This window comes from Drosophila elegans, unplaced genomic scaffold (assembly GCF_018152505.1).
Source record: "Drosophila elegans isolate 14027-0461.03 unplaced genomic scaffold, ASM1815250v1 contig_149, whole genome shotgun sequence".
Taxonomy (NCBI): Eukaryota; Metazoa; Arthropoda; class Insecta; order Diptera; family Drosophilidae; genus Drosophila; species Drosophila elegans.
This window is the reverse complement of record NW_024545513.1, coordinates 18522567-18545600: the sequence shown is the minus strand read 5'-3', so window position 1 is coordinate 18545600 and position 23034 is coordinate 18522567. Positions and strand designations below refer to the sequence as shown.

Below are 23034 nucleotides of genomic sequence, written 5' to 3'. Positions count from 1 at the left end.
CCGAACCGAGCCAACTCAACGTCGACTGCGACGCTGGCCGCCGTTCGCAATTTGTATATTTTATTAATTAATTTATTGATTTTAGGCCAATTGTTGTTTTGGCTCTTTGCCGATCTGGTAATTCCCGATCGATCGACCCATCCCCTATCCTCAATGCCCCGTCACATCTGTCCCGCATGTAAATCTCTTAGCTCGTGATTAAAAATCAGCCAAGGAAACACACAAAAACCATGTAGGGGATCAGATGAGCCAGTTGCCACCGAAATTTGAATACCCTCAAAAAAATGTTCTTCCAAAGGCAACTAACATTTAACATTTAATACTTAAAATTTTCTATAAATAAAAGGTATTTCATATACTCTATATTATCATAGCTAGAAAAATCCCAATAAATATTATTTCCAACACAAAAACTTTTGCTTAAAACCATAGAGTTTTTGTTAATAATATTAAATTGTGTAATTAGTTAACAAAAATGTATAATTAAGAAATAGGAAATAAGTAAAAAAAACTGGATCCAACGTAAAAGTTACCAGCGCAATAGTAGTAAGTTTGTTTTGTGGTCGTTGGTCGATTTTGAAAAAAACTAATTTTATGACTAAATTTCACAATTTTTATAAGGGCTACCACAATGATTTTTACAACAATTGACAATTTGCTAAAAAATTTAGTTAGTAAATAAATGAAGTTAAGATCTAAGGATTTCAATTAGTACCCCGCCTTGAGTATATGATATTATAAAAAATTATTTATAATACTGTATAATAATTTTGAAACTAAAATTACAATGAATGGCTTCTTACCCAAATAGAAAATCATATATTAAAAACGTTAAATGCCCCCAAAATAGTAGATTCAAATAATCTCAACTCTGGCCATAAAATGCAGCTGAAATCCATATCCAAGTGAGACGGCCTGAACCAATTCAAGGTATAGGAGGATGGCACCAAATTAAAAAGTTGTAAAAAGAGATAAAGAGCCAGACATATTTATGCATATATTTTGTGGGTTCGTCGCGGCCTTGAACTGATTGGCCCGGGGGCGGAATGAGGAGCGGGGCGGGGCATGGTCGGGCAGGGCAGGGCAGGGCACAGACGGATTGAAGGGTGATGGCTAAATGATGGTTAATAGTGTGACAAAGATGATGGGCGCTAATTAATCTTCCACACCCAGCTAACGATCGCTTTGAACTCTGGCAGATGTTCTGCGGCCAGGTGTTGATTTTTTGGCATCCGGGGCGTCGCCTGCACTGTGGGCTGTGGGCCATGCTAATTAACTGGCCAACTCACCTTGAACTACAAAATGTCAGCCAAAATGCCAAAAGAAATCATCAAATACAATCAAATAAAATATAAATATATATGTATATATAAATTGAAATAAAAATGAGGGAAACCGCAGATGTAAGATATAAAGATACAACGCAATGCTGCAGAGCATAAGCCAGAAACTTGTTAAAAATATTAATCAATTATGCAAGGGGACAGCTGCCATTTCCCTCCTAGTTCGATTAAGATCCCATCCAAATGCAAATCGGCATGCAAATGGATCCGACACATTTCCATGCCCATCACGACGTATCACGTATTTAGGGGCCAGATTAATGCCCCCCGATAGGGAGACCCAAATAAAAGGCAGTTTCACGTTCAATATTCAAGTTTTCATGTTCATTTTCATTTTCATTTGATCAGACTTTCCGTTGGACTCTTAGCTCTAGTTTTCAAATACATTTTACAAAAAACAGATCGTTATACGTTATATATGGTTGTAAATTGCTTCCGATACCTGTTGATTTGCCCGTACTCGTACGGCAATTAAGGCGGTTAGACAGTCTCATCGTCGTTATATTCTGCTCTAGAAGATCTTTGATATGGGGGAATAGATATACAACCAAACCAAACCAAAAGGAAAAAACCAAAGATGAACAAAAAACCAAATGAATACTGATTTTATACACATTATCATTTTATTTGCTTAACGTTTGCAATGCCATTTGGATGCCAGTCGATAAGATTCGAGGACAAATGCAATTGCAGACGCGGTTAAACTAAAGAGTACAATTAAACATAAACGTAATACGAATGATCATCATAATAATAGTGCAAATAAAATACAAAGTAAAATGAAAGCAGCGCTTCGATTACAAAATCAAAGTCCGAACTTTGCGGCTGTTTTGCGCCTATCGATAGACTATTAGCGATAAACAATAACCGACTACCGATAATTGAAGCCAGCAATGTTGCTATTATCGTTACTTTTAAATGCGATTCGCTGGCGCCTCACACTCTGTACACAATCTGTAAAAACAAACTACTCAAATTACAAAACACAAAACGGGTTCGAAATCATAAGTAAAATCAACATTAATGGAATACAAATCATACAAATTGGAGAGTGCTAAGCTGCTGCTGCCGTTTATGTTTTCGTTTTTGTTTTTGTTTTTGTTTTTGTTTTCGATTTCGATTTCATTTTCGTTTCCGTTGCCGATACAAATAAATAATTTGCTTAGCTTACAACTAGAACATATTGGATATTTAATACTTAGACGTAGCCTTTAGAACACAACTCTGTGTCGCATCTTTCATTTCGTATAGTTAGGTGTACTTTACTCTTTACTCTTTACTTTATTTTTAGTTTAGTTTAGTTTAGTTTAGTTTCGATTCATGTTTCGCTCTGTCCATGGCTAGAGACACTTTATTCCGTTACCGTTTCCGTTTCCGGTTCGCAACAAATCTTTTACAAAGGGAAAACATACAATTTGGAACCGTTTACTTTCGCTTTTGCCTCTGAGACAAAATGATTTTAGCTAACGACTTCGAATGCAATTATTCCGAGTGCTAAAACAGCGATTTGGAATCGGAACTGGAAACTGAAACAGGACAGTATATTTAGTTTGCCTTTTAAGTAACTGATTGACATTCACATCTTCTTCTTGTACACGTAAATCTATATAATATTTATGTAAAAAAGAGTCCTCATTTAATGGAATACAAGTTAAAGCTTTGTAAAGTGGCTTTAACTTAGTTCTGGTTTGTCGGTTGCTCGATTCGTTTTTGTTGTTGGCTGGCTTGTGGCTTACACGATATGATATATCTCTATATATCTACGAATATAATGTATAGCTGTGTTCATTTGCAATTATTTGTTATTTTCTAAGAACAACGTTTGGCCAATCGTATTCGCTACACAACAACAACAACAACAACAAGTATGTATATAAGTTTATGCTTATATATCGAGAAAAAAAAAAAGTTCTTACAAGGCATCAAGATTTAAACTCCTTCAAACGTTCTCCCTTTCTGCGACATGGATACGATTCACTTAACTAAGTACAGCTCTCATCGTTGTGCTGAGCGCGGTGACAGAATACAATAGCAAGCCATGGAATACCATATCGTATTTATATTTATATATATACTATAAAAAGTACAACGACGCGACAAATCCATGGTTTATCTGAAACCCGCTTGACGTTGCCACTTCTGTTCTACATTCAGTTTGATGTTAGGTAAGCGTTAAACGAGTTGCATTGGCTTTACATGTTCTTTAAGATACAGTTTTTAGTATTAGTTTTTGTTTTAGTTTTAGTTTAAGTTTTAGTTTTAGTTACAGTTTAGTTGTAGATTAGTTTAGCTTGTAAATTACTCAAAAAATATTTGTTGATTTACTGTAGCATGTATGTTTTGGAGCGTTAATTTAAGATAATAGTTGCAGTTGCCATTCAAGTTGCACTCTCTGTATCAATGTATCAGTGTATCAATAGTTTGCATTTAGCTTTAGTTTCGTTGGGGCTGAAGCTCCAGCTGCAAATGCCGTGCCTGTGGATCTGGGATCTGAAATGTGGCATCTGGCATCTGGGATCGGATTGAATTGGATCGTTCGGCGTTCATTTCAGCGAAGAGTTTGCTGGCAGCGTAGCAGAGCGTTGCACATTCACCGCATACGGTTTGTAGGAGGAGCGCGTCGATTGGCTGCCAATTCGTTACAGGCGATGAATGAATGGATTATGATTTAGATGATGATTTTCAGGATAATGATAATGACGATGATGATGATGATGATGATAAGTTGATGGTGGTTAGCAGCGACAGTGGGGGGAGAGAGAGAAAGAGAAATACCAATCGAGATTAGAGACACACGCACAGATATACGAGGGGGGAGGGAACACCAAAGCCATGTGGATTTTCTAGGGGTTTTGGTTGGTTTTGGTGCTGGGATTCACACAATTTAGATCAGTTAGTGGGTATTGGGGATTGGGGATCGGGGATTGGGGATTGGAAACACTCTGACCGCCTGCTGGCCAACTTCCGAGCAACGTCAATGGGGGGACTTGGTCCTGAGCCTGCTTTACCTGGGCGATATCTTGCTGCCGTCAGTGCTGTTGTTGTTCGACGAGTTGGCCTTGTATCCACTCTTTTGGATACGCTTCAGCAGGCGTGCCACCCACAGCGACTGCTCCTCGGGCGTGGCCGCCAGGAGCAGCATGTCCCGGGCACTGCGCGGATCGTGATTCAGCTTGCAGGGCGCCAGCGGGTCGTGCTTGTCCACATGCTCCTTGTGAATCTTGTTGCGGCATCTGGAAACGGAGGACGGGCAGTGGGATTAGTCAATATGCTTTACAAACCATACAAACAAAAACCATAGATTAAAGCATTTCAATTTTGATTTCTTTAAAGCCATTAAATGGTTTTCAGCTCCTCTGTTTTGATTAGTTAATATTTTTAATACTTAATTCCGAGAATACAACCTTATAAAAAAAACCGATTCAAATTATTGCTTGTGTTTTAAATTCAAAAGTGAATGAATTGAATGAATGAATTTTAATAAACAACAACTATAAAGTAAGAGCAAAAATACAAATTAAATCAAAAGATCAAGTAAATAAAAAAAAATTATAATTGAACAGTCAACACATCAAATGAATGTTTTGATAATAATAAATCTTATCTGCTATTAATAAACTAAATTTAATAATCAAATTCCTGGAATCACAATACGATCTGGTGGCATTCGGCCTATACATATACTAGTTTGGAAAGTAATGGACGAACATTGCAATAAAATATGAGTATTGAAATACGAACCAACAAAATAATATAGATGGAATAACATTGATTTTAATTTAATTTTAGCTAGATAGATTATCTAAAAAGGTTATTGCTGTATATAAGCGTAAACAGCATCGTTTATTATCGCTTGTTATGTTGAACGCTGTCATTTTTTATGAACTCATTGATAACATTTTAAATGTTGTTCGTATTTTATTCCGCATACCTTATCAACTACTCTGGTATTAACGATCGAAAATATATTTACTTAACACTTTTGAATGAGCAAGGGGAAAATCATATAAATGGCAATAACAAAATTCCTTGAATTCTAAGTGCAAAAATAACAAATTCTTAAAATAAGAAATTTTATGATCAAAAAATTCAATGGTCCGTTTATTAATTTTCGAAATACAAAATTTAATAGAAAGGGAAAAGTAAGTAATATATTTGGCAATACATAATTCTGGCTCTGCAAACTAAAATTAAACTATTTAAAGAAACTGATAATGAACCAGACGACGAGCCAGAATTGAACTAAATTAAAGTGAATATTTAATAGTGGCTGGATGCAGTGATATATATATATATTTATATTCCACAAATCCATCCCAAATACTGACCTCTTGCATTCGTAAGCCGCCGGCGGCTTGAACATGTGCCACAAGGGCTTCGGGCACACCTCGCAGGCCGTGGGCATGTGGTAGGTGATGTGGACGAACTCGTGACCTGTGCAAAAAAGGAGATGGGTCAAGGCAAATAGAAAAACACAAACAAAGCTCTATGTGGGTGGAATGCTTTACCTTTGTGGACAATGGTGCCCGGGCGCTCCTCGTTGCTGTTGCCGTGCAGCACGCTCACATCCAGCTGGCTCTGCTCATCGGGACGATGGGAGGCACCCTCGCCGGCGTACAGCAGCTGGAAGATGCGCGGAATCTCTTTGGCATCGGCGCGTATGACATCGCCCTGAGTGACGCTTCGGACGTGGTACACCTTACTGTGGGTACACAATAATGATTAAGATGATTTTAGATGCACTGACAATAAAATGGAACAGTAAAAAGAATATTTCAAAATTATATATTAAATATTAAATCATAATATTTAATACAAAGCACCTTGAATTGCATCATTTAGTATTAAAGTATTTGAATTAATGTGAAAATTATTAGATTTACAATGCATTTTATTTATACATATATTTAAAATCAAATTTCAATTATTAAATCCAGTTCAAAAAATAGACAAATGAATTTTTTTTTAAATCGTTTTTTACAAAGCGAAAAATATTTGCATTTATTTTGTTACAATTTGTAAAACAGAAAACAAAATAAATATTAGATAGATAATATGGGAAAAGAGGGCCCAATAATTTAAATTACTATTCGATAGCATCTCAAATGGGTTAAAGGCAACAAGTGCAATAACGTCCACTTTAAATAAGTAAAAAGTTTTAATTTACAAAAAAGTAGGAAGCTCTTTTATAATATAAAATATTTTTTAAATTGTTCCTTAAAAAGTGGCATTCTCTTCCTGATCAGAAATAAAATCAATATTTTTTTCTTTTCATATAATCCATAATTTGGAAAATATTGTTTTACTTTCTTCATATTTAAAAACAAAAACTGCCATTATTTTTATTTTTAATGAGTTTTTGAAAAAGTTGCAACAAGTTCCCGATCAAACATAAAATTCAATTTTGTATCCTATCAACCATAGTTGTTATACTCTTTTTTCTAGTTTTTATATTTAAAAAACAAAGTCTTTTAGGCGTTATTGCACTTTTGATAGTGCCTTATCGCACTCAGCATGCACACATCGTAAACAGATTTTTGTGTAATATGGTAACTAATTAACCTAACTAAGTACTTGAAACGCACCTGAGGTCCAGGATGAGCACGGCATCCGTGGTGTTGTGCTTGTCAATGTCCGAGTTGTAGAAGATGATCTTGCGCGAGGAGACGATGACGTACTGGCGCTTCCAGCCGTGGCCACGTCGCCGATTCTGCTTGTTGGGCACACTCAGCCAGCCCTCGAAGACCGAGTCCTGTGTGAGGGAGAGCAGAGAGGAGTGCTAGAGAGGAGTGGAGGAGGAGCATGTGGTGTGTTGGGTGTGAGTGGCAAGTTCGGTGTACTGGGTGGTGGTGTTCTGCGTGTGTGCCGCTGGACAAGACTCTCACCTGGCTATCCTCGGGATCGTTGTCCGCCGAGGAGAGCGACGCCGTCTCGTTCAGCTTGCTCTGCAGATGCTCGATCTCGGTGGCCTTGCAATCGATCTCCATGACCATCTTCTGCTTGAGCTGCTGCTCCTCGGCGCACAGCTGCTGCAGGTCCTGGTGCTTCAACAGCAGCTGACTGTACTTGTCGCGCTCCTGCGAGAGCTCCTGCTGCAGTCGTCGCATCTCCTTCTCCTTCTTGCGCAGCTCGGCGGTGGAACGGGCCTTGCTCTTTTGCTCTGGAATGCCAAATGGAAATTAGCAACGGTACGAAACTATGAAACTACGAAACTGAACGCAAAGCGGTACAAACTTACTGGGCAGGTCGGAGTCGCGTCGGTTCATCACCTCGGCCAGCTTGTTCACCGCCACCTGTTTGAGCAGGACCTCGTTCTTGCACTTGTCCAGCAGTTTGGTGATCTCCTCGTCCTTGCCGGTCCTCACCAGCGTGAGCTCCTCCTGTAGCTTCTTGTGCTGCTGAAGGAGATCGTCGCATTCGACACCCTTCTGGGACAGCTTCTTGTGCAGCTCGATCTCTGCCTCCTTGAGCGTGGCCAGGGCCGCCTCCTTGGCATTGATCTCGTTGCGGTGCTTCATCACAAAGTCCTTCAGTTCCAGCTCCTTGATGGTCTTCTCCTTTTCGAGATCGGCCACCGTCTCCTCGGCAATGGAACGGGCCAAGGCCTCAGAGTCGGCACGGGCAACGGCCACTTGCACCTGATGCTTCAGCGATACGCGCTCCTCTTCCAAATCCTCGATCTTGGCCAGCCGCTCGGCGCTCTCCTCGCGATTCTCGTTCGCCTGCGTCTTGTACAGCCGCGAGAAGCACTGCTCGGCCTCCAGTTGGGCCTGTAGCTCCCGATTGTTGGCCAACGCCTCGTGGTGATTGCCCTTCAGCTGGGTGAGATCCTCCTCGAAGCGCCGTTTCGCCTCGCGCTGGGCGGACAGTTCCTTCTGCAGTTGATTCTCGCGGGAGCGCAGATGTGCCACCTCCGAGCTGTGCAGACTGAGCTCCGAGAGCAGGGCATTGCGCTTGCTGTGCTCCTGGTCGAGCTGCGACTGCAGAGCGGCCACCTTCTCCGACTCCTGGCGGCACTCGCCCTCGAGCTTCTGCAGGCGCAGCTGGATCTGGCGATAGTCCACCGAGAGCATGCTCAACTGGCGCTCCTTCTCCTGCGAATGCTGGTCGGCCTTGATGCGGGCGGACTTCTCCTCGTTGAGCTTCGACTGCAGCGCTTTGACCTCCTGCAGATTGGCCTCCTCGCGCGAGACGAGTCGTGACTTCTCCGTCTCCTGGTGGGCCTTAACCTCCTGCTGGTAGCGGCCCTGGGCTGCCTTCAGTTCGAAGTCGAGGCCGGCGTGGGCCTTCTCCAAATCGCTGATCTTCTCGAGCAACGCCCGATTATCCTCCTGGGCCTTTTGCTCCCGCCCCAGCGTCCGTTCGATGTCGTTGGCCAGCGTCTGCATTTTGTTTTCGGCCTCCTTGTGCAGCTCCTTGAGCTGCGAGCGTAGATTCTTCTCCTGGACGACCAGGGCCTGCAGCTCGGCATTCTCCTGGCCCAGCTCCTCCTTGTGCTTCTGCAGCGTGTCGATCATGTCGACCATGTCGCGCACCTTCTCCTCCTGCGACTTGACCGTGAAGCCCAGCTCGGCATTGTGCTTCTTCAGCTTTTGCGTGTGCTCCGTTTCGCTCTTGTAGCTCTGCTCCATCTCGAGCAGTTGCTTCTCCAGCGAGATGACCTTGTCGTTGATATTGAGGTCGCGGGCCCGCGTCTTCTGTTCGTTCTCCAGATTGCGTTGCGTCTCCACGAGCAGCGCCTCCGTCTTCTTGCGCAACTCGATCTCCTGCTCCACCTTCTGCATGGCCACCTTGTAGTTGTGCTGCCGCAATGCCAGATCCTTCTCATACTCCGACGCGATCCGTTGCAGCTCCGCCTCCCGTTTCGTTATCAGCTCGATCTGTTGCCGCAGTCCCGCGTCCTGCTGCTCCAGTGCCTCCGATCGGCCACGTTCCCGCTCTAGTAGCGCCTCCAGCCGCTTCAGCTCATTGGAGTTCGACGGCCGATGGCGATGGTTGTGCCCAGGCCCATGACCATGACCATGCCCGTGATTATTGCTGGCCGCCCCGCTATTCGCCACACTGGCCTCCTTGGACTCGGCATCCACGGTGTCGCTGGACAGCAGCTGATAGTCGCCCGTGTAGGTGAAACCAATGAAGGGCAGGTGGTTGCCATCGAAGCCCTTGGGCACGGGGAACACCTCCTCCGGCTTCTCGTCCCGCTCGATGTCCTCGAAATTGCGCGTATCGTCGTCGGAGGAGAGTTCCGGCACCACCGGCGGCACACTCTCGCGTATGTTGTCGAACGACCAGGTGTCGTTGCGAAAGAACGGATGCGCCTTGATGTCCTCGATGCCGTAGCGGCCCAATCGCTGCGTTCGATCGGTGAGGAAGGCCCGTATGAGGGCCTTGGCCTGTTCGCTAATCTCCACCTCGGGCGGAAAGCTGAGCGAGTTCTTGTGATCCATGATCTTGCCGTAGGTGCCCACCAGTGAGTCCGCATAGAACGGTGTCTCGCCGAAGAGCATCTCGTACAGGAATATGCCCACCGACCACCAGTCGCACTCGCGTCCATACTCATTGTCCACGCCCTGCGACTGCAGCACCTCGGGACTGATGTAGTCGGGTGTGCCCACCGCATTGCTCGAAACCACCTGACCATTCGCCCCCATCCGCATGCAGGTACCAAAGTCGGCCAGCTTCAGGTGGCCATAGCTATCGAGCAGCATGTTGTCCGGCTTCACGTCGCGGTGCACGAAGCCCATGTTGTGTATGGTGTCCAGGGCCAGCACCACCTCCATCGTGTAGAAGATCGCCCACTTCTCCGGTATGTCGTAGTCGCCCATCAGCGACACTATATCGCCGCCGGGCATGAAGTCCATCACCATGTACAGGTATTTGGCATCCTAAACAGAGAGAGAGCGAGAGAGAGAGAGACAGAAAAACTCATTTAGTGGCAAATTTAAGATTGGCTAAAAGGCTTAGGATACACAATTCATTTTGTTTTTAGAAAATTTAAACACATATTACATCACTACAATACCAATAAATAAATAAATTAATGATAATACCTTATTTGATGCAGAGAGAAATGCAAACTCGTTTAGTGACAAGTTTAAGATTGGCTAAACGGCTTAGGATATAGTGGCTGATTGGAGGCACTTTTAAAATTCGAAAAAATAATAAATATGTTTACTGCAACACTAACAAATAGAAACATAAATAAATGCCAATGTCTTATTGGATACAGAGAGAGAAATATAGATTTCATTTTGATTTTTGTGGCTGATTGGAAGCACATAAAATATATTAACAAATAATAAATCTGTTTACTTCAACACTAATAAATAGAAACATAATTTAATGCCAATGCCTTTTTTTGATTCGGAGAAATTTTATAATCAAGTGACCCGACTTTTGGAACTTTATTAGCTGAGATAATCTATAGCTACTATATTGTGCTGTCTTGTTAAATCCCAATCGTATGGGGTCTGGGTCCACTTTTTTATGTTCTTAAATTCTGTGTTGCGAAAACCAATGACAACTTCCACTGAAAATATTATATACTACAATAGATTATTTTTGTCATCCCTTATCTCAAGTGGGCTTTTGCTATATATACTGCTTAAAGGTTCGCCATTGAGCTTAGTTTAGTTAGGAGCCAACGAGGCACTCAGCACATTATTCAACATTATGAGGTCGGAATTTTTAATCATTTTTCTGTCGACATTGGTTTTGCAGGAAGTATCTTCTTCTCATTCCAATAATGAATGCACCCCGGTCCTCAAGGACAACTATAAACTAGGAGTCGAAGTAAAATCCATGAACGAAACTATTAATAAATTACTGATTGAAAAAAGACTTGGTGATGTTCAAATCGAAATAAAAGAAAATAATATAAATAATCAAAGTGCAATAATTTTGGAACAAAATAAAACAATAGAGAAGTATAAAGAAAGGCTCAAGGACATTTCAAATATAATTAAATTTTGGGATAGTCAAATCAAACAAAAAGATAAAGAAATCGAGGATCAAAAGGTTCTACTTCAGAATAAAACTGGCGAAATCGAAAGGAATGAAGAATTATTAGATTCAAAGAGTATAGAAATCTTGGACAAAACGGAAAATATTAAAGTGCTACAAAGGCAGATTGACGATTTAAGAAATTCCACAAATGAAGAAATCGAAAAGAAAAATGAAAATATTCAAGTGCTGCTACAAATCAAGCAAAACCAAACAGAATTGCTCCAAGAAAATGATTACCAAATAGGTGAGATGACAAAAACCATTGCAGTCCTGAATGATAAACTTGGTATTGCTAAAGGTAACATAAAAAATCTCACTGAAATAGGTGAAACATTAACACAAACCCTTGAAAACTTAAAAAAAAATAAAGAAATTGTAGATTCAAAATATAAAGATCTGGTGAATCACTCAAAACTTACTGATAAGACAATCGAAGCTAAGGATGCCCAAATCAGTGAACTAAATAAAACTATTACAGATATGCAAAGCAGCCAAGATTTGGCGAATATCAATATCAAGCAGAATGTCGATTTAATAAATGCACAAAATAATGAAATAATACAAATCAAGCGAAACCAAACAGAACTGCTCAGAGGTAAAGATTACCAAATAGGTGAGATGACAAAAACCATTGCAGTCCTGAATGATAAACTTGGTATTGCTAATGGTAACACAAAAAATCTCACTGAAATAGGTGAAACATTAACACAAACCCTTGAAAACTTAAAAAAAAATAAAGAAATTGTAGATTCAAAATATAAAGAACTGATGAATCACTCAAAACTTACTGATAAGACAATCGAAGCTAAGGATGCCCAAATCAGTGAACTAAATAAAACTATTACAGATATGCAAAGCAGCCTAGATTCGGCGAATATCAATATCAAGCAAAATGTCGATTTAATAAATGCACAAAATAATGAAATAACACAAATCAATCGAAACCAAACAGAACGGCTCAGAGGTAAAGATTACCAAATAGGTGAGATGACAAAAACCATTGAAGACTTGAATGAAAACATTGATATAAAAAACAATGAAAACAAAAATCTCACTGAAGAACTAAAAACTTTAAAAGAAGATCTTAAAGACTTGCGGAGTAAGTTGCAAACTGCTAAACATGATGTGGAATCAAAAGACAAGCAAATTGCTGACCTCGAAAATCGGGCAAGTTCGGATTCGGGACAATTGGTTGCAGTAACCAATGAACTACGGGAGTGCAACAGGGGAGAAACTTGTCCCAGATCGGGTCTTTATGCCACCCACAAACTCAAGTTGCGCGGCATTGAGACATTCGAAGTGCCCTGCAATGCAAGTGGATGGATGACCATTCAAAGACGATATGACGGCTCCGTGAACTTTAATCGAAACTGGCTGGAATATAAGTATGGATTCGGATCTATAGCTGGTGAATTTTTCATCGGCCTGGAGAAACTTTACGTACTGACTGCTGCCCAACGATATGAACTCTCTGTTAAATTTGGCAATTTTACTACTGGACGCTTTGGCTACGCACATTACGATAATTTCCAGATTGGCAGCGAAAATGAACTCTACGAACTAAAATCGCTGGGAAAGTTCACTGGTTCAGTCGAAGACATACTGCACGACAGTGTGAATCAGAAATTCAGCACATTTGACCAGTTTAATGGCCGCTATATTACAAATTGTGCTTCCGATGGAAATGGTGGTTGGTGGTACGAAAACTGTTGCAAATGGTAAACATACTTTATCATTAATTAAGGCATTCTAATCAAATGAGTTTCAATTTCAGTTCGCTCAATGGAAAATACCATGAGATTGGTAATGTTGAAATTATGATTAGGCCTGTTTAAATGTATATCTTTATCATAATTCGTATATAGGAAATATATATGGAGTATATGCACATAAAAAAAAAAAACGAAAACGATTCGGTGTCCTTTCTAATCGAATCCTACCTATATTTTTCAATATTATTTTGTATTTATTTTCCGTTTTTTTAACGCACACAATACAAATAACTGTGGTAAATTGAAATTTGAAAACAAAATCGAAGCAAATAAAGTGTGAGAACAAAATGGTATTAGCTTTAATGGGACAGAAGTACAAATTGGGATCTTTAAGTTCCTCAGATTGCGATTTGAGGTCCAGCAATTGTTTAATACTATAACGCGGTACGATTTGAACTTTAAAGGGGTTTTGGTTGTTGAGCTGTTCGAAACAAGTGAGGTCTCCGGTGCATTTCTCCCCGTCGACAGAGGATGCCAAGAACATGCTGTTGGTCCCCTGGGAGTTTGTGTAATCACGCCAAGCTTCAGCTGGCTGATCTTCCATTATGGCCTTTTGTTGTTTGGCACGACGCTGCTCGTCCCGTTGCTTGACAGTGGGTATATATCTTAATGGTCTGCTCCATCATGGTGGCTGACTGTTCTGGTTCATTTGGAGTCCATGGCTCGATGGGTTAATAGTCCTCCCCCTCCTGCTCCTCCAATTCATTGGCCATTTCCAAAAGACTCTCCTCGATTTGCTCCCTTTTGGCGGCTCTGAAGCGATCAACTTGTACTATCTCCTCCGTCGTAAATCTTATAGGCGAACGAGAGAGATGCACAATTGGCTGGGCTGGCTCCAAGTTTTCATCGCCTTGCTCCGGGCAGGTAACCAAATGACCCCACATGCATCTTTGTTCCGCCAAATTTAAAGCTTCCACAGCTCTAGTTCACTTCTGTTCGCGACGCATTTCCTTATGAAACGAAACGCCTTGCCACCGGCGGTGGAGAATCCACAGGGACACAAGAAGGAGTGGTGAAAACACTAATCTGTGTAGGATTATCCATGCTCCTATCCTGGTTGATAGAAAGGGTAACATTCATTAAGTTCAGGTCGTTGAACAACACCATCTCGGCACCGCTAGCCGCTAAAACGGAAAGTACCAAATGCAATTATCCAAAGGTAAATATATCTCGATTACGTATTTCGGGTCTCTGGGGAAATCCTTCCCATGCGCCTTCTGTTCATCCAGAGACTCGAACATTTTCTTTAGTTCATCAAAATCCACAAATTCCGGGGCATCGGCCCGAAGTTATACTGTACTTTGTGTTTTGCCAAATTGTCAGCACCATCGCTGATCTCCATCTCGGTTATATTTCCAAAATTAGGCATTTAAGAATCTCAAGAAGTGCAGGACCTTTTTTAATATGGTACATTATGACCATATATTCTTCAGCTATGCGAAGGTTTTTTCACAACATTTTATTTTATGACTATTTTTTGCTTTTAAATTGTGTTGTCGTGGAACTACTAGACAAAAATTGATTTAAAGTATTAAGCAAAGCCAGCTGGCTTAATAGAAGAAAGGGTACAAGGCGACTTTTAGTGAAATATTTTTGTTGTGTTGCAAGAATTACTATAAACAGTTAAAATTATTATATTTATACGCCTGATGGTTGATAAACACACCAAATAATATATGTTTTTGATATAGTACAGTCTAGTGCTATTATAATTTAACCAAAGAATGAAGTTTGTATTTACAACAAGGTAGTTACAATTTTAAATTAAAATTAAGTTAAATAGCGTTTAGCCTTTATGGGTTTAGACTTTTGTACACAATGCCAAAATCCCTCAAAAAAAGGCATAAATGTTGAATAGAATTCTGATTCTGATTCATTAACAATGGTTAATACTATAGTGCCCATAGCTTAAAATACTAGTCAGATAACATTTTAATTGTTTTCCATTTATAGTTTGAGGGTACGAAACCCTTGAGGGGATTGCATTGGGATTGGGCAATGTATGGTATGATGGCTCACCTGGAAGGCAAAGTGCAGCTGAACGATCCACTCGGAGTTGGCGTGCGCCATGATGTGGCGCTCCTCCCAAAAGAAGGCAGAGTCCGGTCGCTTCATCATCTCGAACTTGGACAGCCGCTTCATGGCGTACACCTGGCTGGAGGACTTGTGCCGGACCAGCTGCACCTCTCCGAAGGCGCCGGCGCCGATGAGCTTGATGAAGTCGAAGTCCTCCACGTTCATCCGCAGCTGGTTGATCTGCAGGGCCAGGGGTTTATCTGCGATTCAAGGTGAAAGTGATTTAGTTGGGCGGTGTGTTATGCTGTGTGTGATGCGGTGTGTTAAGTGGTATGCCCTGGTGTAACTCACATTTGGCCGCATACTGCTCGATGTTCTTCAGCCGCCTCAGGGAATCGTGGTCACAGTCGCTGACCAAAGCCGAAACCGTGTCCAGCAGGCAGTCCACATTGCAGATGCTGGTCGGATCGCGCATCTTGCGCTCGAGCGTATTCGCCCTGGAGAAGGGAAAACGAAAAATAAAGCGGAAAAATATGAATAATATGAAAAATATGAAAAATAGGAAAAATATTGCAAATAGGAAATTACAGGTATTGTACGACCCAAATTAATCATCTGCGATTCGTTTCATTGTTTACTTTCGATGAGTGTTTGATTGTTCAACTGTTCTTCCGCTGCTCGTCATGCAAATCGCTCGCATAAACAAACAAACAAAAAAAAAGAAAAAGAACCAAAACGGAAAATAAAAAAAAATAAAAAGAACTATGAGGGAAAAGTGCGCAGATTACTCATGGACGTATAAACACCACTTCCCGGTACCCACATCCAAAAAATCCTACAGCTGCGGTCCCAATAATGACCTTAATAACTTCGCACATTCTCAACATGAATGATTTGTTATTATTCCCTGCTACAGTGAATTTAATTGGCCATGGTCTTAGAAGTAAACAATTTTGGCATTTTAATTCACCTATTTTCTCCCAGCATTATAATAGGTTTTTCCACTCAAAATGAATTTAATTGCTTTTCTAAAATTATGTGATTTCAGTAAAATTTAAAATTTATGGTTTTTGTATTAAACTTAAGCACAAACAACTTAAAGATCCTTTCTATCAAAAAGCAGAAAACGTAATTGAATTAATTGAATGTATTTTTTTAAGTGCTATACAGTTGACCGCAACTGTCTGTTGCGCATCGATAATCTAAACAAAAAGCAGTGACAACTAGGCTGTCGAAATTTCCATGGGATTTCAGAGCATGGAGTTTTGAGTGGCGGTGAGTCAGAGGAGTGGACACAGAATGCCCCGGAGATTTAGCCCAATCCGGTGGTTCGGTGGCAGACAAATGGGCGGCACATGCCCGGACATTTGTGATCATAGATCTGATATATGTGCTATGTGGTATGTGATATGTGATGTGTGATATGTGAGAGGCGTGAGGCGTTATCGCAATTAGAACAGTGCGCTTCATTGAGAACCTGGCAGCCAATAGAGCTTCCGGGCAGGAAACGCGGGGAGTCCGCAGCCGCCGACAAGGAGACAAGGAGGAGGAGGACTTGACTTTATCGCCCAACTCTGTTGACTTTGATAAATTGTGGATGGGAATGCAAGCCATGTGCAGGCCAGTGACAGCAACTTGCAGTCGATATGGCCCACTTGAGCCGCTGGAGCTGCCATGATGATGAGCATTCCGCCTTTTTTTTTTTTGTTTTCCTCTCGGTTTACAAACTGCATTGTTTTTTGAATGGTACACCGTACCTCAGCCACCTTCGGGCTGACACCGATGTAAAAAACTAGACTTATGCACACAAATATGGACAGTGAAGTGGCCAAGAGAAAACCAAGCGAAGATAGTGCTCTTGTTTGTGTGACAAGACTAATATTAAAAACAAATTAATTACGGCTTCCAAGAACATTAAGTGGGTCATTGAAAAAAGAAATTATTACCTAATGCTACACAAAGGATGTACTCAGATTCAAAGTTTCATAAATATTTAACATCAAAACACTCAGCTTTGTACTTAAATGAATGAACATGGTGATCATAAACATTTAAGCGTAATATAGTATAGTAATAGTAATACTATATTTACTGTAATGCTTTATTCTCTAATCATAAAGCATGGGCTTTCAAATGATGTAAGTAAAAATGACTTAAACATTTTAAATTTCCGATAACTGCAAAGAACTATTCATTGACTGCCATATTTAACGATAGGAACAATAAAATAAAAACATGGAAAATGTGTTATCTAACGAAATAAGACTTTTAAATTGCTTATTTATAATTAATATAATTGGCATTAAAAAATGAAAATATTAAATATTTATACGATCTATAAATATTGTTCAATTTAAATAAAATGAAACGAGATATAATTTATTTCATACAAACATAATTGTATTTAAAAGGCTATTCGAAGAAATCAAATAATTATTAAAAAATAAATTCTATTGCCGGCAATTTTGTGCCAACAATGTGAAATACTTGGAAAAAGGCAATGCGATGCTACATTAATTAGGCCAAATAAGTATTTGCGTACAAGACTACTGGACCATGGAAAAATGGCTTTGAAAATGGAAAATCTGGAAGAATTAAACTACTTATTCGGGAAAGAACAAGGCAATTAAATTGGGGATAGGCGAGTGGTTGGATGATTACGCATTTTGAAGGCATTTCAAAGGGATTTGAAACCAGCTGCCAACCAACTCCCAACCAAAGGGTGCATGGCTGCAGTCCCAAAGAAATCGACATTTATATGCAATTAGCTGGCTGAGAGTCAAATATTTACACTGCCCCAAAACTCAACAACGAGTCGAAGGAGTCGGAGTTGGACTCGGTCAGCCATTGGATTCGAAGCGAGCTAAACTCTGCCAAGCACCGATGACAGTCGGCGCTAAAAATTGATACTAAAAGGTGTTTGAATTGTTGTGATTTCATCATCGCCACTTACGGCATGACAGAAAAGCCAAAAACAAAACGTTTAAACAGCGGGTAATAGCAATAGCAATAGCAATAGCTATACCAATAGCAATAGCAAACGCAAACAACTTGGGAAAGTGGAATTTTCAAAAATGCTGCGATGAATTTTCGTTGCCGCTGTTGATTTCGATTTGGCCAAAGCGGCAATGGCAACAACAACAACATAATTATGAACAACCAAAACAACAAGAGCAGCAACAACAACAATAATAATACAATACATAATAACCGCGGCAACAACGATGACAACATTATCGTCACCTATAGACAATATAATTTTCAATTTAATTTATACAACACGTCGCCAAATTTGATCTGGAAAGCAGTTGCCTTTTTTTTTTTTTTGTTTTAGTTTCGTCCAGCTAACCAATTGAATGCTTTATATTTGAGACTTGAGTGGAGCATCTGCATCTGCGTTGCAGAATCTCTTGCACACCTTATTAATTCTAATTAACTTGCCCAGCACAAAGGAACTGCTGGCTTTTATGACCAAATGCGCATTGCAATTGTTGGCCTTTGTTAGTACGCAAATACTTTTCCGTTTACGCTAATGTGTGCTTACAACAGATACCGAGTGGATGGGTAATAAAATTAAAGAATTTATATGCATAGTCGAAAGCCACGGACCACGGAATTCTTTTTAGCCAGTATACGGAATTTGAAAATTGCAATTGCAAATCTGCTGTTTGCTGTTTGCCATTGGCAATTTGGAAACGGAGCAGGACGAGCAACGTACCGTTCCGGCTCCCTCGAATGGAGGGCGGCGGGCATTAGCCATGGCCACATGCCCTATACCGCCGATACCCTCGATACTGTCGCTTCTGTCCAATGTGGTAATGTGGCTGCGGGTTGTTCTTCTCTTAATCCCTGCAGTTAGCTTGACTTTTTTTTTTTTTTTTGGCCCAAAACGATGCAGCCAATGCAACGCGACGCCTGCAACTGACAAAACGGCATGAGCCGTCGGCAACAGCTACTGCGTTCGTTTCAGTTTGGTTTGGTTACAAATTTTAATGCGAAAATGGCAAATTTATTATAAAGTCGCCCCCCGTTTTGTTCACTCGCTTGTCAATTTGATTGCCGCGCTGTCGCTTTGAACATGAGATATGGAAGGTGTTTGCCAGGCGGTGTATTACTTTTTGATTTGTTTTGGTCTGGCCCGTTTGGCTTGCGCTGAATAGTGCTAGCTGCTGGCTGCTAGCTGCTAGCTGCTAGATGCTAGCTCCTAGCCTGCTAACTGCTGCCTACTAGTTGAACAAATCACAAATCTGTCTGTACAAATCGCACGTATCTGTGCGATGCGATGCGATGCGATGCTGCCGCCATTCGGTTGACAATTAATTGAGTGGAGCAGTCGCTTTTGGGCCACCATCTCGTCGATCTCGTCGAGATCACTCACCGGCGCCTTCGTTCCACATCCATGCTGCGCTGGCTGGTCACAGGTTCTAGTTCAGGTGGCATGCAAATGCAAGATGATAACCAGTTGCAGTTGCAGCTTGCTTCCTGGTGTTCGGTTGGTGGTCAGCTGCTGCTCCTAAAAAGCGAAAAAATGCCAAGATTAACGAAGTGCTGGCTGAAGCAGACGTATATTTACCTGCCAGGAGATGGTCTTCTATGGCTGTGGGAATGTTAATGATAATGGTAATGGTAATGAGGAGGCACGCGTCAAGCGCTGTTGTTGTTCTTGGTATTGTTGTTATTGTTGTTCCGGCGATGAGGTCACGAGCGTGGCTTGCTTTCTGGCTAACTACCGCTGCTGCTGGTGCTGTGAAACCGCTGCCACTGAATGGGATTCAAATGCGGATGGGCACTTGGCACTTGGCGCTGGCTTCTTGTGCTGGAGTGCCGCCAACGCCACATGCGGACGCAGTCGAGCACCCGGGCGTTCCCAGGTGCTTGTGTTTCCAGAGGGGTGGGGCAGGAGCAGGGGCAGGGGGAGGGACAGGAACTGCTATCAATCCCTGGAAAATGCCGCTTTGCAGGGAGCACACAAGGATGACCAGGATGTGTTGGTGGGTAAACAGTGGAGTGGGCCAGTGGGATTCCACGGCATGCAACAGTTGGGTGAACACTTTGTGGCACACCACACAAACTGGCCAAAAGGGGATGGATGGCTAAAGAGTAGCTTTGTTTCTCTTGGCTTTTAGGTTTTTTCCAATCTTGTTTTTTTTTTTTTTTTTCTGATTTTTTTTTTTTTTTGTTAATTCCAACGATACCTCTCTGCACACACTCACACACACGCACACCAGCGCACTCTGCGAACGGCGAACGTAGCAAGAGCTACAACAACAATAACAAGGCCCGCACACACACACACACACCGACGTGCGTCACACCGACGGACACTGTTCGATGGCAGCGGGAAACGCGCGGCGGGGGGGCGGGGCGGTACGGGACGGGGGCGGCTGACCGCCCAAATTGCGAATGTCCAGTTTCGGCCGCGGCCAAATCGATCAATTTGGTTTTAATTAGACGCTGCGCGTTGCACTTCTTCTTTCGGTTTTTTGGTGCTGGGTAGAGATGGCAGTATGTTTACATATCGAAGGTGAAATATCGCAGTGGCCACTGCGCTGTGTGACCAACGCTTGCGCTCCAGAGTGACCCAATCGGGGCTCGGCCAAAATGCTAAAAAATACCAAAGGCCGGACAAGTGGCAACGCCAAACCACCATGCGATATATCGATTCACCAGGCCAGCCCTAATAACCGCAGCCAACTTCACGCGCCTTGTTCTTTTTTCCGGTTGACTTTAACGAGAAAGGTTGTGCTCGAATTCTTTTCAAGTGAATAACTATTTTTTTTTTGTGTTCCGATTGGTTTAAACTAAATGAAACAGCAATCGTTAAGCGGCAGCTGATTAAGTGGGCGGGCTTGAGGCCCGGGAAATGTGATTTTCCAGGGGAAAAACCCCAGACAAGCGTTTTTGTTGTGCCCCTGCGTATGTGTGCGCCAGAGCGAGAGTGTGTGTGTGTGTGTGTGAGAGAGAGTCGCAAATCTGGGAACAACGTGTTTTTTTTGGCAAAGTTTTAACGTTTTCATTTTCCCCGCAGATGCCAGGCGTTACAGTGAAGGATATTGACCAGCACGCGGTTACCAAAGCGGTCGCCGTCTTCCTCAAGAAGTGAGTATTCGCCATAGACAGGGCATAAACTCCAAACACACATAACCTCACAACCGATTTGTTTATCACCCAAAAAATTAAAAATTTAGGACTGGCAAGTTGAAGGTGCCCGACCAGATGGACATCGTGAAGACTGCCAAATTCAAGGAGCTGGCCCCCTACGATCCCGACTGGTTCTACGTGCGCTGCGCCTCGATCCTGCGCCACCTGTATCACCGCAGTCCCGCCGGCGTGGGTTCGATCACCAAGATCTACGGAGGACGCAAGCGCAACGGCGTCCATCCGTCCCATTTCTGCCGTGCCGCTGACGGTTGTGCCCGCAAGGCCCTGCAGGCTTTGGAGCACGCCCGCCTGGTCGAGAAGCACCCGGACGGCGGCCGCAAGCTGAGCTCCATTGGCCAGCGGGATCTGGATCGCATTGCCAACCAGATCGTGGTCAAGCAGCGCGACGCCGCCAAGCAGACCGGCCCCCTTGTTATTTCCAAGTAAATCGCGAGAACGGCGCCCATTCGAACTCTAAAATAGCATTTTTTGGACTTCTACTGTAAGCGCTTTTTTGTTTGCACGAGAGAGATGAGAAAATAAAACCAACAAATTCACAAAAGTCTGCAAATCGCATTCGTTTCGCTGTCTGTCTATCTTTGCACATGTAACAAAAAGGGCAGAACAGGACTCTGCATGTCTTCTAATACATAGCAAACCAATCGGGCAAGACTCAACTTGTCTATCCTATAACCTGCCAAGCAGACCATGTTTGCAACCTACAACAGATTTTTATTTTTAACTTAGTGTTTTGTTTGCTCGGCAGAATTGATAAAGTAAAACCAAACATTTAACTGAAATTTCTAATAATTTGGGTGTCCAGGCAATTTTGAATGTGAGTGCTTTTACTTTTCCCGATTTGCTTCACTACAATAGCGATTGCTTTCTCGAAATTATACTTTTGTTGCAGCTGTGCATTTAATGGATCTTTAAAATGCACAGAAAATGAGTTGTTTATTTAAGGACCACGGTGTATTGCCTCAATTAGGTCGGTATAGCGCTGGTCTTGGAGGCGAGGTTCTTGAGCTCTAAAACCGTGAAATCTGTTAACCAATCTGACATTCCTGGTTTTTAGCGACATTGCTTTGGAACCGAATGGCAATCTGGAATTCGAGGAACTGCGGCTATACAAAAGCTGGCTGAGTTTCCAAGGGGGCATCAGGTTGTTTAAGGCTAGGCACAGAGAGGTCCCTGCAGAATATGGCAATGCTGAGAAGGTTACAACTCTAGAAGCTGGTTTGTGGGCTGAGGTAATTGTCTTGAGAATACGGGCACCAAGTTCATTGGCACCACTTTCGAATCCCAATGCCTCGAGTACTTATCAGAGATTATTGTACAGCAAAACTCTACTACGACGACGTCGGGGATCGGGCAGCTTAAAAGCCCACATGAGCTAATTGTAAAGATATTCCATAGAGGATCTTACTTATGTATGTACAATCATAAATATGCCGACAAGGAGTGTAGAAACGTGGCCTAGGAAATCAGAATATAGCATTTAATCGACCCAAAAAGATTTATATTTCATACATTGCAATGCAAATCCGTCTTTGTAAATGAAATATGTATATTATTATATTTCATTCTCCGGAATTTGCAGAACAGAACAGAAATTTTGCTAAAAAATTATATGAAATAGTGAGATAAAAGACCAGAATTAATGAGATATAGGATTAGAGAAGAGTATTGATTACGTATGCTAGTTAAATTATGGCTGTAAATTTCTGAGCCGACACTTATTTTATTATTAATAAAGC

General features: G+C 41.8%; 3 protein-coding genes across 4 annotated transcripts; 2 read left to right on the top strand and 1 right to left on the bottom strand.

Moving 5' to 3' along the window:
- Positions 1-1941: 1941 nt before the first annotated feature.
- LOC108144416 (rho-associated protein kinase 1) lies at positions 1942-20678 on the bottom strand. Of its 2 annotated transcripts, none has more exons than XM_017269269.2 (11): positions 19710-20678; positions 19515-19649; positions 15488-15633; positions 15140-15396; positions 7582-10228; positions 7229-7503; positions 6929-7122; positions 5852-6045; positions 5672-5777; positions 4352-4576; positions 1942-3971 (listed from the first exon to the last, which is right to left on the bottom strand). In XM_017269269.2, the coding sequence occupies exons 2-11, from the start codon at positions 19574-19576 to the stop codon at positions 3887-3889; spliced, it is 4191 nt and encodes a 1396-aa protein (XP_017124758.1). In that variant the 5' UTR covers positions 19577-19649; positions 19710-20678; the 3' UTR covers positions 1942-3886. The 2 variants fall into 2 exon arrangements, with proteins under 2 accessions (XP_017124758.1, XP_017124767.1); XM_017269278.2 differs by having other exon boundaries at positions 6929-7095.
- Positions 10966-13216, top strand: LOC108144426 (angiopoietin-2-like). The gene is made up of 2 exons (XM_017269291.2): positions 10966-13066; positions 13123-13216. The coding sequence occupies exons 1-2, from the start codon at positions 11016-11018 to the stop codon at positions 13181-13183; spliced, it is 2112 nt and encodes a 703-aa protein (XP_017124780.1). The 5' UTR covers positions 10966-11015; the 3' UTR covers positions 13184-13216.
- Positions 20679-20812: 134 nt separating the features above from the next.
- Positions 20813-21839, top strand: LOC108143822 (40S ribosomal protein S19a). Its single transcript, XM_017268363.2, has 3 exons — positions 20813-20875; positions 21165-21235; positions 21325-21839. The coding sequence occupies exons 2-3, from the start codon at positions 21165-21167 to the stop codon at positions 21722-21724; spliced, it is 471 nt and encodes a 156-aa protein (XP_017123852.1). The 5' UTR covers positions 20813-20875; the 3' UTR covers positions 21725-21839.
- Positions 21840-23034: the final 1195 nt, after the last annotated feature.

What these genes read in the sequence shown, in the direction of transcription:
- LOC108144426 (XM_017269291.2), top strand. Translation starts at nt 11,016, where the DNA reads ATGAGGTCGGAATTTTTAATCATTTTTCTGTCGACATTGGTTTTGCAG. An exon ending in TACGAAAACTGTTGCAAATG is followed by an intron (nt 13,067 to 13,122) that starts GTAAACATACTT and finishes TTTCAATTTCAG; the next exon opens with TTCGCTCAATGGAAAATACC.
- LOC108144416 (XM_017269269.2), bottom strand. Translation starts at nt 19,576, where the DNA reads ATGCCACCTGAACTAGAACCTGTGACCAGCCAGCGCAGCATGGATGTG. An exon ending in GATGTGGAACGAAGGCGCCG is followed by an intron (nt 15,634 to 19,514) that starts GTGAGTGATCTC and finishes TCCCTTCTCCAG; the next exon opens with GGCGAATACGCTCGAGCGCA. An exon ending in ACGCGACTCCGACCTGCCCA is followed by an intron (nt 7,504 to 7,581) that starts GTAAGTTTGTAC and finishes TTGGCATTCCAG; the next exon opens with AGCAAAAGAGCAAGGCCCGT.
- LOC108143822 (XM_017268363.2), top strand. Translation starts at nt 21,165, where the DNA reads ATGCCAGGCGTTACAGTGAAGGATATTGACCAGCACGCGGTTACCAAA. An exon ending in GTCGCCGTCTTCCTCAAGAA is followed by an intron (nt 21,236 to 21,324) that starts GTGAGTATTCGC and finishes TTAAAAATTTAG; the next exon opens with GACTGGCAAGTTGAAGGTGC.